The sequence below is a fragment of the Cavia porcellus genome, unplaced genomic scaffold, assembly GCF_034190915.1.
Source record: "Cavia porcellus strain 051 isolate PalLab524CR breed Dunkin Hartley unplaced genomic scaffold, mCavPor4.1 scaffold_17, whole genome shotgun sequence".
Classification (NCBI taxonomy): Eukaryota; Metazoa; Chordata; class Mammalia; order Rodentia; family Caviidae; genus Cavia; species Cavia porcellus.
Window position 1 is genome coordinate 23,548,929 of NW_026947500.1, and position 16,398 is coordinate 23,565,326.

General features: G+C 56.2%; 1 protein-coding gene across 37 annotated transcripts in view; it reads right to left on the bottom strand.

Annotated features, from left to right (window-relative positions):
* Positions 1 to 16,398, bottom strand: part of Nrxn2 (neurexin 2) — a 106,702-nt gene that overhangs the window by 14,517 nt on the left and 75,787 nt on the right. For 26 of the 37 annotated variants that reach the window (XM_063227442.1, XM_063227433.1, XM_063227432.1 and 23 more), the window contains 4 exons: positions 12,870 to 13,051; positions 8,141 to 8,312; positions 5,098 to 5,187; positions 1,661 to 1,986 (listed from right to left, as the gene is read on the bottom strand). In XM_063227442.1, the coding sequence (XP_063083512.1) occupies positions 1,661 to 1,986; positions 5,098 to 5,187; positions 8,141 to 8,312; positions 12,870 to 13,051 (770 nt within the window). The remainder of the gene's footprint in view (positions 1 to 1,660; positions 1,987 to 5,097; positions 5,188 to 8,140; positions 8,313 to 12,869; positions 13,052 to 16,398) is intronic. The other 11 variants (XM_063227464.1, XM_063227461.1, XM_063227446.1 and 8 more) reach the window with 1 other exon arrangement.

Consider the following 16,398-nt stretch of genomic DNA (forward strand, 5'->3'; position numbering starts at 1 on the left):
GAGAGCCGCATGGGCAGAGGGGGACAGGAGCTGGAGGGGCTTCCAGTTTCACCACTCCATCACCCCTCATCCCTCTCCCAACCCCCTTCCAGGAGAGAACTGGGCTGCACACAATAATTAGGGCTGTGGTTGCCATGACAACAAGAGTCGACTTTGTCAGCATTTTCTCTCCTCCTGATTGCAAAGAAAGAGAATCCTGGAGATGAGTGAGTGTGAGAGGGAGGAAGTTTTCAAGGGGGTCAGGGTAGAGACCCAAAGTTCAGGCAGGAAGAGCTCTAAGACATTGTGATGGGGAGAAGAAGGCCTGGCAAAGAAGGGCAGGCAGAGGCACAGGGTGGGAGAGGTGCAAGGGCCACGCCCTGCCTCCTGCCCAGGCCTATCTTCTGATACCACCCCCACACCAGCCTCACCCTCGGGCCCCCATCCTCCCTTCCATCTGGAAAGTCTGCCCACCGCCTCCCACTGAGATCAGAGGGCACTGGGTATGGCAGTGGCCAGCCATGGGTAGAACCCAGGCCTTTCGCCCACAGCTGTCTGGTCCCTGGGCACTCAGGTCCCTGCAGATTTCTGGGCAGTGAAGGCAGAGGAAAGGGCACAGGTTTGTCTCTCCCAGCGGGCTCAGCTAGCTGGCCCCATCCCAGGCTCCCTGCAGCACAGACAGGCAGAAAGGGGGGCCTTGGGAACAAGGATCCCACTCCTCAGTTAGAGGGAGAAGCGAAGGCAGATAGGTGTTGGAGGTAAGGACAGGTCTTCACAGCCACCCCCAATCTCTCTTGTATCCTAGAGGACAGAGGCTCCTCCAAACCTAGAGAAACAGCCAGGGCACCAAGATGGAGTCGTGGAGACAGGCTGGCTAAGCAAGGTCAACAGGTCCAGTGTGAGGTCTCCGACAAACTCAGCCCAGCCTCGATAGAACCACGCACTCCACAGGCTCTGGCCACTAGGAAAGTCAGACCCACCTGGAGCCTTGGAGCCTTGCTCCCCTAGTGCAGCCTCCCCTGGCTCTCCCAGATCACTTGGGCCTGATCTGCCCCAGGTGGTACCTGAGCAGGTGGGGAGAGCCTCTCAGAGGGAAAATCACAGGGAAACTGTCTGCACGACACCAGAGAAGGACTCTGTGGCCCAATAAGTGTGAAGAACACGTCGGATCACATGGAGAAGATGTACGAGGGCAAAGAACCTGCACAGGGCCCTTCCTATGACAAGATGCTAGCAAGCAAGCAGAGGCTGCTCCCAGCCCCCACCAGCCTCTGGAGAAGGGCTATCCCCTGCCAGGTGCCGTGTCTAGTCCTTGCAGCCTGTCACCTCTGCCCAAGATGCTGCCGTGCAGACACACCCATCCCTACACCCGGCCCATGCACTGGCCCTGGCCCTGGTCTTCAGTGATGATCGGAAGAGATGTTTCCACCCTTAGCCCTGGTCTAGACCTCCTCTCTTAGGTGGGGCAGATGCCTTTCCCTTGTCAACTCCCTCCAATTCCAGAAATAAAGGCCACCTCCACACAACAGCATCCCTGGTCACCAGAGTAAAGGCCGCTTCCGGGAAAGTGACCTTGCCTCCATCACCTAAACCATCACCACAACCAGAAGGGCAAGGACTACAGTCCTCAGGGTCCCACCGGACACCCTGAGCCTCTGCCCAAAGCTAGGAGGGGTCTCACCTGCGTGGTGCTGTCCCTCAGTGTGGGGGAGCGGCCCCGGCGCGTGGTGGTGGTGGCCATGGTGGTGGTGGTCTCCATGATGGTGGTGGCCATGTCGGCCAGCAGGGTGGTGGCCGTGGTCTCTGCACTGAGCAGCACAGACGGCCCCTCCCCCACCAGGCGCAGGTGGCCCTCAGTCCGCACATTGGGGTCGCTCTCGGCGGCCAGCGCCAGCACCTTGAGCCCATTGTAGTAGAGGCCCGACACCTGGCCCTGGAAGGGGCGGCCCTGATCCCGGCCCCCAATCTTGATGGCAGCTTGGCTGTTGAAGATGGTCAGCTGGCGTCCTGGGGGAGGGTGATGAGGGGTACAGAGAGGGGGCAGACAGCAGGAGGAGGCCAGAAAGTAGGTGGGGATAGAATAGAGGTGAGCCAAGGGAAGAGAAAGGATGGGAAGAGAAAGCCAGCAGGTGGGCGGGGAGAAATGAGGAAGGGGCAGACAACCAAAGGGAAAGTCCTTGTCAACTACAGCCACTAGGCGAGCCAGGTGGGAGCCCAGCAGGGAGGGTCCCAGGGTAACATGGGCTGGGAAAGGGAGACTGGTCACCCCCTCTCCCCACCTTCTCCTGTCCCACACTCTGCTCCTGCTCCAGGGCCATCTCCCCTCTCCCTCCTGTTTCCTCAGTTCTAACCCATCCTTTCCCCAAATGTCCCACCCCTTGTGAGCCCCAAGCCATGGGGCCCTTGGAGGCAGCAGCCAGTGGAGACAAAGCAGCAGAGGCAGAGGTGCACTGCCAGGCCTCGGTGTTCGGCACAGGTGAGCAGAGGAGGCAGGATGAAGGTGGGCATAGTGTGGCCCTGCCCGGCCGGTCCAGGCTTCCCTGCCCACGAGCAGCCCCTGCCCGCCAGCCACCTGCGCTCCTCCTCCCTTGCCAAGGCCCAGCCACTGCCAGGCCCAGGCCCCTGGCTAGCAGAGCTCCCTCCCCACCTGGATGTGCAAGCACAGAAACGGAAAACGTTAAAGGGACCTTGCTTCGCTCACTGACAGCCGAAAAAACCACTCCAGCTCCAATCTCACTCCGCACTAGGCAGTATTACACCTCAGAATTCCCACCTGCGTGGGGTTTGGCTGTTCACTTTGGTTTTAGTGGATCTGGGGGTCAGTTTAACCCTCTGAGTTTGTTGTTTTGGTTTGGTTTTTAGAAAAGATGTTTATTATGTTTAAGTTTAGATTTAACTTTGATTTTGGTGTTGCTTATTTTTTGGTGGGGAGGGGTCGGGCACACCGACTATATAGCGTTGCCCCCTTCTTCCCCGGAACTTCAGCTGCTGGTGCTGGGAGTTTAAGACCTGGCTTAGCCCTTGTTAGCCTCTGGTTAGTGCCTCGTTAAAGATCTGGTTTAGTTAGGTACCACGAGCCCTGCTCCCCATACCTGGGCTGAGGACAGTCCAACTTGGGAACCCATGCCCTCTTTGGAAAGATGGGGACACCCAGCCACCCACCTGGGCCACTGGCAGTCTCCCCTGGTCCCTGCCCAGTATCTCCTCCTGTACAGCGCCTTTCTACTGCCCGCCTGCACAAGAGGAAGCATGGCTCCCTTACAAACAGGGGAGCTGGAGCCCATGGAAGGGCATTACTGGGGGTGGCAGCTCTAAGGTAAGGAATACCATGAGATAGCAGGCCCAGAGAGCCCGCTGAGACTCGCTGTGTCCACATTTATTCCTAGGCATGAAAACTGTGAGAACCCCAAGGAGAGGAGGGTGTCTGCGGGTGAATGAATTTGGAAGGCAAACCGGCCACCACTGAAGAGGCTTTGTCAGAGGTGTCATGAAACTCTAAAGTCCTCCCGCATCTCCAAGAGGAAGAAACCAGACTCAGCACTTTCCAAACTCATTTTACCACACAGCGAAGCGTCTCACAGAAGTGTTTCACAGAACACGTTTTGGAACTGAAAAATGGATTCAATCCATAACTACCAAGCACCTACCGGGTGCCAGATCCTGATAGTGAAGTACACTACCCCTCCAAGAACTTGAATACCTTCCTGTCCTCATTTCTCTTGTTCTTATACCGTGTGTCTGTGAGGTGGGCTGAGCCAGGGTAACCATCCCTATCTACTGAGAAGAGAACTTGACTCAGACAGGGGCCACATACTAGGCTGTGGCCACACCTTTCCCACTTTGAGAAGCTTAGTCTGTCATCTGCTAGAAGAGCAAACACAGACCTGAGGAGAAGTGCACACACCTTCCCTCCCCCTGTCCCCCTGTCCAGCTCTCCTTACCTACCCTTAGGGTCACAAGTTGTCCCAGCCTCAGCCCAGGTTGCTTCCTTGGCCTCTCTGATTCTGGGGGAGCGTGGTGGATGATGGAGAGGAAGCCACAGAACTGTAGCAAAGTTGGTCCCTGTGGCCCCTGCCCCTCCCCCCACCCACCATGACTGCCTCAAAGGGTTAAAGTTCGCCCCGCTGGAGAGAGCAGCCCAGTGTGGCTGGGGGCTGTAGGTTTTAGCGATGTTTGTTATAGTCCCTTTAACTTTTTGTCCTGTCATGGATTTATCACATCTGGTTATCAGCATGTTTAGGCCCCTGCTGGTGCATGGGGCTGGAAGTTACATTTGGGGGTTTATTGGGGGAAGGCCCCGTGGACATTTAAAGCACGGTTATCAGCTGGTTAAGTGGGGTTTAACAGTTCTGCTCCCCCCTAGAGTTTAGCCTTAGAGGTACAGAGCTCGCCCCTCCTCCAATGGGAATCCCATGGCTTTGCCCTTGGCCCTTCTCTTGGTGACAAGATTCCTCCTCCTTCTCACCCAGCAGCGCCTTACCTGCCATGTGGGGGCTTCACAGGGAACCCACTCTGTCTTCCTCAGGCTGGCAGGTAGAAACCTGACCAGACCATGGTCTTCCCTACCTCTTAGCATCTTCCTAGCCCCCGTGACTTCTAAGAGGCCTTCTCAGAATGGACTGAGGGAGGCCCATTCTGGAGGGAGCGGCCTGCAAAGGTTCTCTTGGGCATCTTCCCAGCGGGACTTCCCTTGGCGCTCAGATGGGCCTAGTCCTCCTGGGATCTCTGGATCAGCTCTCCCTGCTCTCCAAAGCCTTTCTGCTTCACAGTACCCCAAGCTAGACAGGGACACAGGGGCTTGGCTCTACCCACTTAAACCTGCCTAATTTCTGGGGGAAATTAGGGTCTCAGGGGTTACCTCGTCAGAGCCCAGATTCAGAAAGATAGAGAGACCCCTCTTTGGTCCAGAAGAGTTCTACCCCTGCCCCCAAACCCCAGATCAGAAATACATAGGACCCTGACTAGGAAGGGGACAGGAGCATCACGGTTGGACAATAGTCCCCGCCCTGGGAGCTGGGCACGGCGAAGGCACGGAGGGGGAAAGGGAGAGCTCTGCACCTTTAAGATCATGTTTTTAAAGTTAGTTGGTTAATTAGTTAATTAATTCTGGTTAATTACCTTTGTCGAGCAGCCACTCATCTACTACTCGACCAAGCCGGTAGGGGATTCTCTGTCTAGCAATCGCCAGGCGCTCGTTATCAAAGTTTCCTTGGAAAAGTTTAGAAAGACAGTAGGTTTCTCAGGCGGTGAAGTCCAAAGGGTTAGAAAAGTAACTATGCATTTCTCAGGAGACCCAGAGTAAGCAGCAACATCCAACAGGAAGAGGGGGAAGCAATGAAAAGAAATGCTGGGTCCCTCTTCTCCAGGAGGGCCCCCTCCCTAGGCTCCCATCCAGAGCCAGCCCCACCCAAAGAAAAAGAGAGAAAAAGAAGGAAAGGAAAGGGACTTAAAGCAAAGACAGCTGGAAGGTCAAAGGCCAGAAATTAGGCAGGTTTATGTGGTCAGGAGGTGGAGACCCCTCGTCCTTGCTATCCCCAAGTGGGGCAGCGGAGTGGGGAGGGACATTTAGCAGGTTTAAATTGGGCGGGAAGCATTCCTGGTTCCGGTGGCCCAGCTGGTTACTGGTTTAGAGGTCAGTTTAAAAGTGGGAGGGATGGGTTAAGCGGGGTTTATGCGGCATTTAAGGGGTCACCCAGCACACACATTTAACAGTGAGATTTAAACCTTGTCTCCAGCCACTGCCACTCCCTGTATCATCTGCACTCAACTCCCAGCTGCCCCTTATTGCCAACTTTTTCCCGAACCCTGATCCCACCAGCCATTTCTGCCTTAATCCACTCAAACCTGACCCTGCTGCTGCTCTTGCAGTCAGGCACTTTGGCCTCCTCGCTCTGGTGACCTTGAAGCTATTGCCTGCTGCGGGACCTTCTCTCCAAGGCCCTCCCGGCTCCGCCTCTGCAGACACCCTTGAGCCTCTGCCCCAGTCTGCCCAGGCCAGCCCTTCACCCTCTTCATCCCTCAGCCACACTGCAGGGTGCCAGTCCTTCTCAGCCAGGACCAGGTGCCTGCTCACTTCTGCCTGAGGACCCACTTCCACTCCTGCCCCTCATCCGCATGTCCTGCCAGCCCCGAAGCTTTTCTTCATCAGCTTCCTTCCCCCACTTCCAATCTCACCGCTTCCTCCATCTGGATACCTGCCTTTCCCCCTTCACTCTGGAACTCCAGCCCCAAGAAACAGGGAGGGAAGGTGTGTGTGTGTGTGTGTGTGTGTGTGTGTGTGTGTGTGTGTGTCCTGCCAGGAAAAAGGGACATATGTCTCACTGGAGGGAGACTGGGTATATAAAAATTATAACAAAAGCCCTGTTTATTGAGAATCTCCTCTATACAATATCCTTCTAGCACTTTCTTCAGATTTTTAGAATTCTCACAGCATGGTTCAAAGGTGGAAACTGAGTTTCAGACAGCAGATGATTGGTCCTGGGTTCTGGGTCACATAGCTTGTCACCAGGTGACATGAGATTAAAACCCAGGTCCTGCTGACTGGGAATCCATGGGCTATGTCTCTGTGCTCCCTAAGGAGTAGGGGGTGGGAGGCCCACTCTCTGAGCCCCCAAAAATGCTGACCTGGCCTGCTGCTGCTGTTGATCAGGATCTGCCCTTGCAGTGAACACAAGCAGTCCCCAGGTTACCCAGGCAGCACCAGACAGCCTTTCCTCAGTCCTAATTAGGGCCCCCTGAGCAGATAGACAAAGGCCAGTGAAACTCCTCCAGATCCCTCTGGCCTTCTGGGCTCCAAAGTTTAAAGGTCTGGACATCATTCCGGCTTGACATGGTGAGGCCTTCCTGCCCCTAAGTCCAGCCCTATCCAGCACAGACCAGTGTCACACTGCTATAAAGACTGCCCTGGTACGTGTCTGTTTGAGAGTAAGTGACGTCTGATATCTGAGTGTCATCCCACCCAACCCTGACTATCAGGGACTGCTTGGAGGAGAAGAATCCAGGGGCTCCATGTAGGAGGGCTGGTGAGCGAGTAATCCCACACACGCCCAAGACCTAAGCTAGCAACCCTTTGCTGAGGTGCTGTCTTGCTGTCACCTGTGTGCACATTGGCTTCTGTGCTTGCTAGGGGACTGTGTGAGCCTCATTCTCTCAGGGGTGGCTCATAATGTTTGGAGGCAAAATTGCAAAACTGGAAGCTGTGGTCCTGGACAGGCCTCTGTCCAGTGTGGGTGAGCATTAAGGGTGTGCATGCTATCCACGCGCCTCCAGGTCAGCACAGGGCAGCACAGATGCTCCCGTGGCCCCTCAGGTGGGTCCTGTGTGTGACCGCAGGTTGCCCAGCCTGGATCTCAGCAGCTCTGTGTCCTGCAGTTCTCCCTGCAGTGTTTCTATTTCCTCCCTCTTCGTCTCCCCGCTGGGCTCTCCCCCGCTTCCTCAATCACTCACTGGGCTCCGTCCACCTCCTTGTTCCCTGGCTGGCTCTGCATGTAGCACCTCCACATCTTTCTCTCTTAGCTATCACCCTGATGGGCTCCCATGGCTCCCTGGGTCCTGCCCACCTCTGTGTCCCTGAGGCCTAGCACAGGCCCTGACACCTAGGTTGTCAAGGAAGAATGCTGAATGCACGTGACCCTCTTTCTCACTGTCATTTGTTGCTCCTTCCCTTCCACCAAGTCCCTTGTTTCCTGAAACAATGGGCTCCTTTTCTCCAGGTCTCCATGGCTACTTGTCTTCCTGTATGTCCATCCCCTAATAGGGTCCTTGACCTGCTCTTTTTAAAGACCTTGGTTCTGTTTTTGAGAACAGCTCTGTCTCCTGCCAAGATGCCTTTAATGTTACTGCTGGACCTTCCGTCCCAGGTCTTTGCAGCCTCTCCAAGCCTGTCCTCCTTTCTGAACTCACCCTTTCTTCAGTCCCACAGAACTCTCTTCTCCCCTGGCTTCTTCTCCAAACCCCAAACTGGGCCCTCCCCTTGAGCCATACCCAGCAGGCTCCCATCACCACCCTGATCTCACTCTGCCCCCCAAATCCAAATTTTCCCTTAGCCACAACCCTACCCTGCCACCTCCCACCCTGTCCTTTCCCACAGCGCTGCCCCACACCCAGAAGCTAGCCGCCCACCCCGCCCCTGAGCCTGCTCCATGGGCCTGGCGCCTCCTACCTGCGGGGTACCGCTCATTGACTGGCCAGCTGTCCACCTGCAGAGTGGCGTTGCCACCGCTTCGGGTGAAGCGCACCACGTGGTATTTGCCGTCACTCACGATGGCGTTGGGCTCGTCAATAGTAATGTCGTCCGTGCCCACATTAAAAATCACCCCCACGGTGCCCTGGTCCTGGAGACAGGGAGGCAGAGCTCAGCAACGGAGAGAGAACAACAATTCGCTCCTAGAACTCTCCCTGTGGCCATCAGTGGCCTGGATCCACAGCATTTTACAGCTTTATAATGCCCCTTTCCCAGGTCTGGAGGACCTGAGGAGGTGGGCAGGCTCACCCCTCTCCCATGTGCAGGCAAAGGAATCACCCGAAGCTCAGAGGTTGGGGAAGCTACCATGGGGTACAGGGCCTGGCCCCAGGTCCCTTCTGTTCATCTACTCTATCGTCTGCTTTTTGCTTCATCCAGAATATTCACAAGTGTTTACAGAGCCTCTGCACCATGGAAGGCCCACTGGGCCCAGTCAGGAATGTGGGACCAGCTGGAGACCAATGTCGGTCTCAGAGGGTAGAAGCCTCCCTCATGGATGAACCAACAGAGAAGTCCACTGAAGCCTCAGAGGAAAACCAGACCCTGACTCCAACCTATGGCCCCCAACCTCTCCTACCCGGAGTGTTGGGGGAACACCCCCACATCAGAGCACCCACTTGCCCCTCCTGAATCCTCTAAGGCCAGCATGCTCAGTTCTGAATATGGGGAGGGGTCTACCTCTCCACAGTTATGGGGTGGAGCTGGGGGGGTCTGGACTTTGGGTGGTGGGTGGGGCATGGGAAGATCATAGAAAGAACAAAGAGGGGTCAGACTGGGAAGGGACAGGCAGAGGACAGACAAGGACTGAGGTTAGCAGGCATCAAGCAAAGAGGCTGAGCAAGCTTGGGGCCCAGGGCCCAAAAGGACTCCACAGAGGCCACTCAGGATCTAGCATAGGAGGAGTTCTGCCTGTGACACTGGAGTGAGAGGAAGAGCTGTGCTGAGATCCAGAAAGTGCCAGGCCCTCATGCACATGTCCTGGTCAACCCCAAGGCCACTCTCTGAAAAGCTCATAGCACCCCATTTCACCCTGGGAGAAACTGAGGACTGGGGAGGGAGGTTAAGTTACATCTCAAAAGTCTCTCAGCTCATGAGAAAGGAGCCCAGACTCGGAAGCCACTGCCCTTGCTCCCTTGCTCACTACTCTAGGAAGACACCAATTCGAAGAGCTGGGGACGGGGCCAGAGGCTTCTGAAACATCCTACCCTCCACAGTGCCTGAGCAGGCCCAAGGAAGGTGCACACCCTGAGCCTGCGCCCCTACTCCATTCCTCTGCTCATCCATTCCTGACGTGGTCTGAGTTGGCCCAGCCGCCTACACACACAGAACAGACACAAGGCTCCCTCTGGCCACCTGGATCCCAGAAAGACTCCCAGTCTGATCTAGGGAAGAGAGACCATTCCACTGTCAGCTACAGTATCTAACAGAACAGAACCGCAGGGCCTGGTGGCATGGAGGGTAGGGGCACGAATAGCTCACAGCTGGGGCAGCGGTTGGGGTTTGGCAGAGAGTGGAAGGGCAGGGGGCAGAGCTATGGTTCCACCATGCCCCTGGTGGGGTCCAGTTGTAGACCCTGGTCTGGAACCTGAGAAAGTCACACATGTACACATTTATAACCCACTCAGCGCCCTCATCAGATGCAGCGTTAAAGCTTAGCTCTAAATGTTCCCTAAAGCCTCACGGCTGGAAGGTGACTGGATCGTGGGGCACCATGCTTATCACCAATGAGTTCCACAGGCTGAAAGCGCTGTTAGAAGATGAGGCCTGGTGGGAAGGACAGGTCATGGGGTGGGGAGCTGGGAGGGTATATTCTTGTCCCCCACTTCTCCCTTAGATCTCTGCCTCCTGGCTTCCTTAGGTTGAGCCCCTTTTTCTCTGCTCTGTCCCTCTGGTGTCCTACTCCTGCCTCTGAGTCAGATGACCATGGACTAAAACTGAGCCGAACAAACCTGTCCCTTAAGCTGCAGGTATTGGCTATACCATCCCAGGAATAAAAAGTGACTAAAGCAGACTAAGATGTGCGGGAAAGCAGGGAAACTGAGGCCAGGCTTGCCTAGCAAAAAGGATTAGCAAAGCTCTCCCCATCTTCCACCCACAGACTGACAACATTCCCAGGGAGACAAGTTCATCATCTGCTCCCCACACACGGGAAAGGAACAGCAGAGCCTCCTCGTTACTATTGTTGGTAATGATATCACTCAGAATAGCAGCAGCTCTTTGGATGCTTCTAGGGCTTCCTCCCCACCAGGCTCCACCCAGGCAGGTACAGTGGTCAAGGGCATTGCAGCCTGGCAGAGGACCAGCCAGGGGGGTTGGACACAGGACACCTGGGTTTCCTAGGAAGCAGCCAAGCTCAGAGCTGTGTGCTCCAGGGGAAAGACAGCTCCCCAGAGCCACTCCCGATGTGAAGTCAGTTGTCACTTCTGTTAAAGTCATTAATTCCTAATTCCCCAATTACCTCATTAGGCGGCGGTGGGGAGAACGCGGCCGCTCCTACAGCAAATAATTATGGGAGTCAAAATTAATTTGGCAAAGTGGAGCGACGCTTTATTAGAAACGTCAAATTGCCTTTCTCTTAGTTTGCTGCCGCCTCCCCAGTCTTTGAGAGCTGTTAAGGACGCGGTAGTGGGAGCCGATGCATCACAAGGAGAGGAAGGGGCTTTGCTGCTCCATACCCCTGCACCAGGTAAGGCTTCATCCAGCACCTGATCCTAAGCCCACAACTCAGAGACACACAGCACACAGACACAGTCCGAGCAGTTGACCACAGATGACCAGAACACAGGGGACTTCATGTAGGCAGGACAATGTGCTGAGCACTCTACATGAGTGATCTCATTTAAACGGCCCAGCATCCCCATGCCCACTTTCCTGCACACCTGGGGAAACTGAGCCTCAGAAAGCTGTTTCTATTTGCACAGAGATAGCAAAGAAGGTGCAGAGCTTCTTCCGACCCAAAGCCGGACCATCTGCTCTAAAGCCGTGCACGGTCTGACGTGACAATGACGAAAGGACCGGCAGCGCTGATTACAGAGCAGGACACCGGGAAACACAGCTGCACCCTACCACGGACAGGAGCCAGAAGCCATAGAAGGCACCACTCCTCAGGGGAACGAGTGTACTGCCACATGCTCAGATGCCATTGGACCATCTCTCTCCATCACTTATAGTCACAGCTGTCTCTCCTGATAGTCACCATGCCAGTGCCACCGCACTGCCATCCACAGCCACACTGTCTCTCACAACAGGTTCCGCTCACACTTAGAGCCCCTCACAGGCACAGAACTCCAAGCCTCTTCCCCAAGCCTGACCAGGTCCCCCAACCTGGTCCCACCCTTGTCAACACTGCCTTGTCAAATGCTGCTGCCACCCAGCTCGGGATGCTCACATGAGACCCTGTCGCTTTGCAGCTGGTGCCAGGGGAGGGCTCTGAAGCCATGTCTGGCACAGAGGCCTGGAGCCTCAACCTCCAGAACTGGGGAGGGCTCGAAGCCCACACAACCCCTCTCCTCTGAAGTCCCATCTGCCCTCCAACGCTGCCCTCCTGAAAGCCCAAGTGCCCCACCCAGAACTTTCAGGCACAGTCTGGACAGCCTGCTCTGCCCCACAGCTCAGGGGTCTGGCTAGGACCGAGACATGGAATGCAGCAGGGGAGTGGGACAGCAGAAAGGGGCTAGGTCAGTGGCAGCAAGCCTTTTGGAGCTTCAATGACACAAACAGCCGCTGCAGTACACATGCCACCACTGGGCTAGAATGTAGAGATCAGAGACCTAGGACTTTGGACTGCCTGGGGGCCAGGGAAGAGGCTAAGACCAGGAAGAGAAAGGTGCAAGGCCACAGATCACAGGGAAGTGTGTGGGGCAGGACTAGAAGACAGGAAACAAACAGGGCCACCTGAAGACTAGAATAAAACGGGATGAGAAACTGAGGCAAGGAGCTACGGACATGGTGAAGGCTCCAACAGGCACTGGGAGGGAGCAGAGGTCAAGGAGGGGGTCCAGACAAGGAAATGGGATGGGGGACAGAGCAAGGCGGAGCTGAACAGGATGCAGGTTAGGATAGGGATATGGGGCTGGGAGGAGAAGTCAAGGAGGAGATCGCTTGGCCAGAGAGGAGGGGTAGCCTAGTAAGGGGGCTGTTGGGAGGATAAAGGTCATGGAAACAGAGGTAATATGGGGGACAGAACAGGGGCAAGGTATGAAGGCAAGATGAAGCAGCAGAAGCAGGCTGCTGGGAGTTAGGGAGTCAGAAGGAGGGGCAGGAACAGGCACAGGACACGGTGGGCTGCCCTAGGTGGTCTCAGAGCGAGTAAGCAACAGCCCAGCAGCAGCCACAAAGGTGGGGACATTTCCGACAGCTGCAGGACAATGGCCTGGAAACCCTGGGGAGTCTCTGGACCATGTGGGAAGACACAGACACAGATGGTCTCAGCATGCAGGGACCTACAAATGGGGGAGAGGAAGGGGGCAGCTCTCTGGGAGTCTCAGTGGATGACTAGGAGAGGGACTGGTCTCAGAAGTAGAAGCCCCAGGGACCAGGGAACAAGGGAAAGGTTGGAGGTAGCAATCACACTGGATGGAAGATGGAGCAGACTGAAAGCAGGGAAAGGCTGGGGGGTCCCAGAGCTGGCCAGGCCGAGGGTCCTTACAATGTGCAGCTGCAAGTAGTCTCCGAGGCCCGAGGCGCTGTCCACCCGCACCAGCACAGCACTGCGCTGGTGGGTGCTGAAGCCCACGGCCAGGCGGTCCATCCTCGTGCTGGGCCGGTCATTGGGGGGCCACGTGTAGGTGATGAGTGCTCCCCCCTTCCCAAAGATGTACGTAGTCCCAGCTGTGGAGAAAATGAAAGGGAGACAGGGAGAAATGATGTCAGGATAGAGTAAGCTCAGTAGGTCGTTGGGGTTATGGCCAGAACATGGGGACAACAGGTTTGAGTGGGGGGCTTCAGCTGTGAGGCCCACAGCAGTCACCAGCCCTGCAGCCCTAGAGAACAGTTGGCAGGCGGGTGCCTGGGCAAGAGGCTGTGCACGCGCATAGACAGATGTAGCTGCCTCATCAAGAATTCTAGCTTTAATTACAGCAAAACGGAGAGGTAATACAGAGAGTGACACAGAAGAAGCCCAGAAAAGCATAAGGTGACCAAGATGACAAGAGGACCCTGAGCAGAAATGACCTAGGCACCTGGTTCTGACCAGCTTGGCTTCTCCTGAGGCTGGCACAGGTGACAGATTCAAGGTGTGTGCTTCTTGAGGGCCAGAGCTGAGCAGTACCCAGACAAGAAGGTGCCCCAGGCGATGGCAGGAAGATGAGCAGGGCTGTGGGCAGCTCTGACTCACTGCCAAGATCTGCCTCCAGGTCCCCTGCAGCCCCTTGGGAATGCTCCTGGATTGTGCAGCACTCGATGCTTCCCCCTCAGGCAGGGGTTCCTGGGACCCCAAAGCAGGGAGTCCTGGAGCCCTGCCTGGAAAGAAAGAGACAGCCATAAAGGGAGGAGGTTTGCCAGCCAGAGGAAGGCGGCAGAGAGACAGATGGACAGAGGACAGAGAGGGATGTAGATGAGAGAAGCAGGAGAGTGGGAGCCCCAGACGTGGGCTCCTTCTCCCCACCCTCCCCCACTCCACCCTCTCTCCCCTTCTCCTTCTCCTTCTCCTCTTCACCATCCGGCTGCTGGGGGCGGGTGTGAGGTCCCTAACGATCTCAGCCCCAAAATAAACCCCATTAGTCGCCATGTTCCCTCCTGCGGCTGACTATGCTCCCTGGGGGTGGGGGTGGGGGGGCTGGTCACCCAGTTTCTAGGAAGGCAGCCTTGTCTGGGAGGCCTAGAGGACTAGTACTCTGGGGCCTGCTGAGAAGGGAGGGAAGAGAACAATCTTGCATTCTTTAGAACATAAATGGAGCAGATGAAATTCATAAAATGCTTAATTAAATAATTAGCCACTAACAACTCCTCTCAAAGCACTTCTTAGGGGTGAGAGGTTCAAGGGAAGACTTAGCCAAAGAGAGGAAGAGAAAATCAGATAGAGCCTGAGGGCAAAAGCTGGGAGCACACTGAGGGAGAAGTATGGCCCCATGAGTGGACAGCTCTGGTATGGGGCAGGAAGCCCTGGGCAGGAGCTGGGAGCAGAGGAGGCAGGATCTCCTGAAGGGCCTCAGCCTTGTCCCATAGTAAACCTGCTGCTGAGATGTCACCCAGCTGGGTCTCCTCCAGCACCTGGGGAGGTCTCTCAGCTCAGGTACTCAGGATCCTCAGTAGTTCAGGTAGTCCAAAGGGGGCTCTACCCAGTGAGCTCTACAGGAGGAGAGACTTTTGAGTGCCTTGAGCAGGGAGCACTGTCCACAAGTGGAAAGGAGTGCTGACAAGAGAGGGGAAGTCTGCTGCCTGGGTCCCCAGGAGGCAGAGCTCTGCAGGGAGCTGAGGTAGAAGAAGTAGGAACCATGAATGCCTCTGCTGTTCCCCAGGTCACCTGCCACATTGCAGCATCCCACCTTCCCGGACAAGGCCACAGTGAGAGGCGACCCCCAAGGGAAGGCAGACAGGAAAGAAATGCCTGGATGTCTAATCACTGACCTTTCACTCCAGGTTGTGGTTAGGACAGCAGCCCCAGCAGCCAGGGAGCTCAGCTCTGCCACTCCAGACCCTGGTGTCCTTTCTACCTCAGGGCCCTGACAGTAGCGTAGTGAAGGCTGAACCTTCAGGCTGGGCCCTGAGTTCATGACGGCAAGCTGGCCAGCTGTGGGGTACACAACAAACCCCACCCTCAGCCATGCAGGTCACCTGCCTGGAAAGGCAGGGTGGGGTGTGGAGGCCAAACCTGGCTAGGCCTCAGCCTGTACAGTCTCTCTCTCCACTTCCAACACTGCAGCACTCCGGAAAATTGGCTGTTTCCATGGCAACCGTAATACCCAGGGTCCTCCCTCCCCTCTCCACTCACAAGCTGCACATCGAATTGGGGGGTCAGGGAAGCTGAGACACTGGCCCTTGCCCCTACACTTCCTCACCGCAAGCTGCAGCTTCATCTCTGGGCTCCAGGACCTCCGAGGGAAAGAAGGGTTTTATTGGGTACTTGGCCCATTCACACCAAGAAAGGAACCCTATCTACCTGGAGTCTGCTTCCAAGGCCCCCAGGTCTAGGGGAATAAGGCCCTTCCTCCGCGGTTTCCCACTGAAGCCCAAGCAGCTCAGCACCGCGGACAGAGCCCGGCGCGCGCCTGGAACACCCGGGTCGGTCAGCAGGGAGGCAGCGGGATCAGAGGCGTGCCCAAGCCTCACAGCAGACACTTCACCAGTGACGCACGCTAGACCCCACGCCCACCTACGGCGACGCGCCCAGCGGCACACAAAGCCCCGGCGTGGAAAGGAAGACCCCCGACCCGAGAGGCGCCGCGGCCGGACACGCGGCGGTAAGCGCACAAAGACCCGCGTGGCGGGCAGCGGAAGGGCAGGGGCCACGCCCGGCTCCAAGGCCCGCAGCTCGCACGACTCCCACTGCCCGCCCCGCTCCCTGGCCGGGGCTCCCCCGGGACTGATTACCAGCTGTTCGCACACTGCAGCCAGTTTATTACGCCGGGCTGGGCCTGTTAAAGACGAAGGGCGGATATTACACTGGGGAGGGGGGCCCGGCGGAGAGGCCCAAGAGTTGAAGGATGAATGGATTACTGGGCTGGGGCGGCAGTAATTACTCGGGGGAGACACTTCTCTCCTGGGCTGCCGCCCCTGGGCACAGAGGTCTGGGTCTGGGAGGTGGAGGAGGCGGGGCCTCCACAGGTCCCAGCAAGCTGTCCTTACCCCTGCCTCGGGGTCCCCCAGAGAGAGGCTTTCCAGCAGACACGCAACCCAGCACACAGGCCTTCATCTAGGAGCCTGACATCAAGGCCTAAACGCGGCCCAAGGATGGTGGAGGACAATTGTTCTGCACCTCCCTAGGAAGTCAGCAGTGAACTGAATTGTGCTTAATATTTTGGGAAATATGACACCCAAGTTCCTGGCCAGAGAGATGATGCCACAAGCCCAGGGTTGGCACCTTCTTCCTGCCCACACACAACAGTCTCCTCAAGGCCTCCTAGACCCAAAAATTCACTAATTCAGTAAAACATCCTAATGGATCAAGAACCTTCCATACAATCTCCACACACCTGTATTCTACAAAGAAAAAAAAAACCCACAACCAGCCATTAACA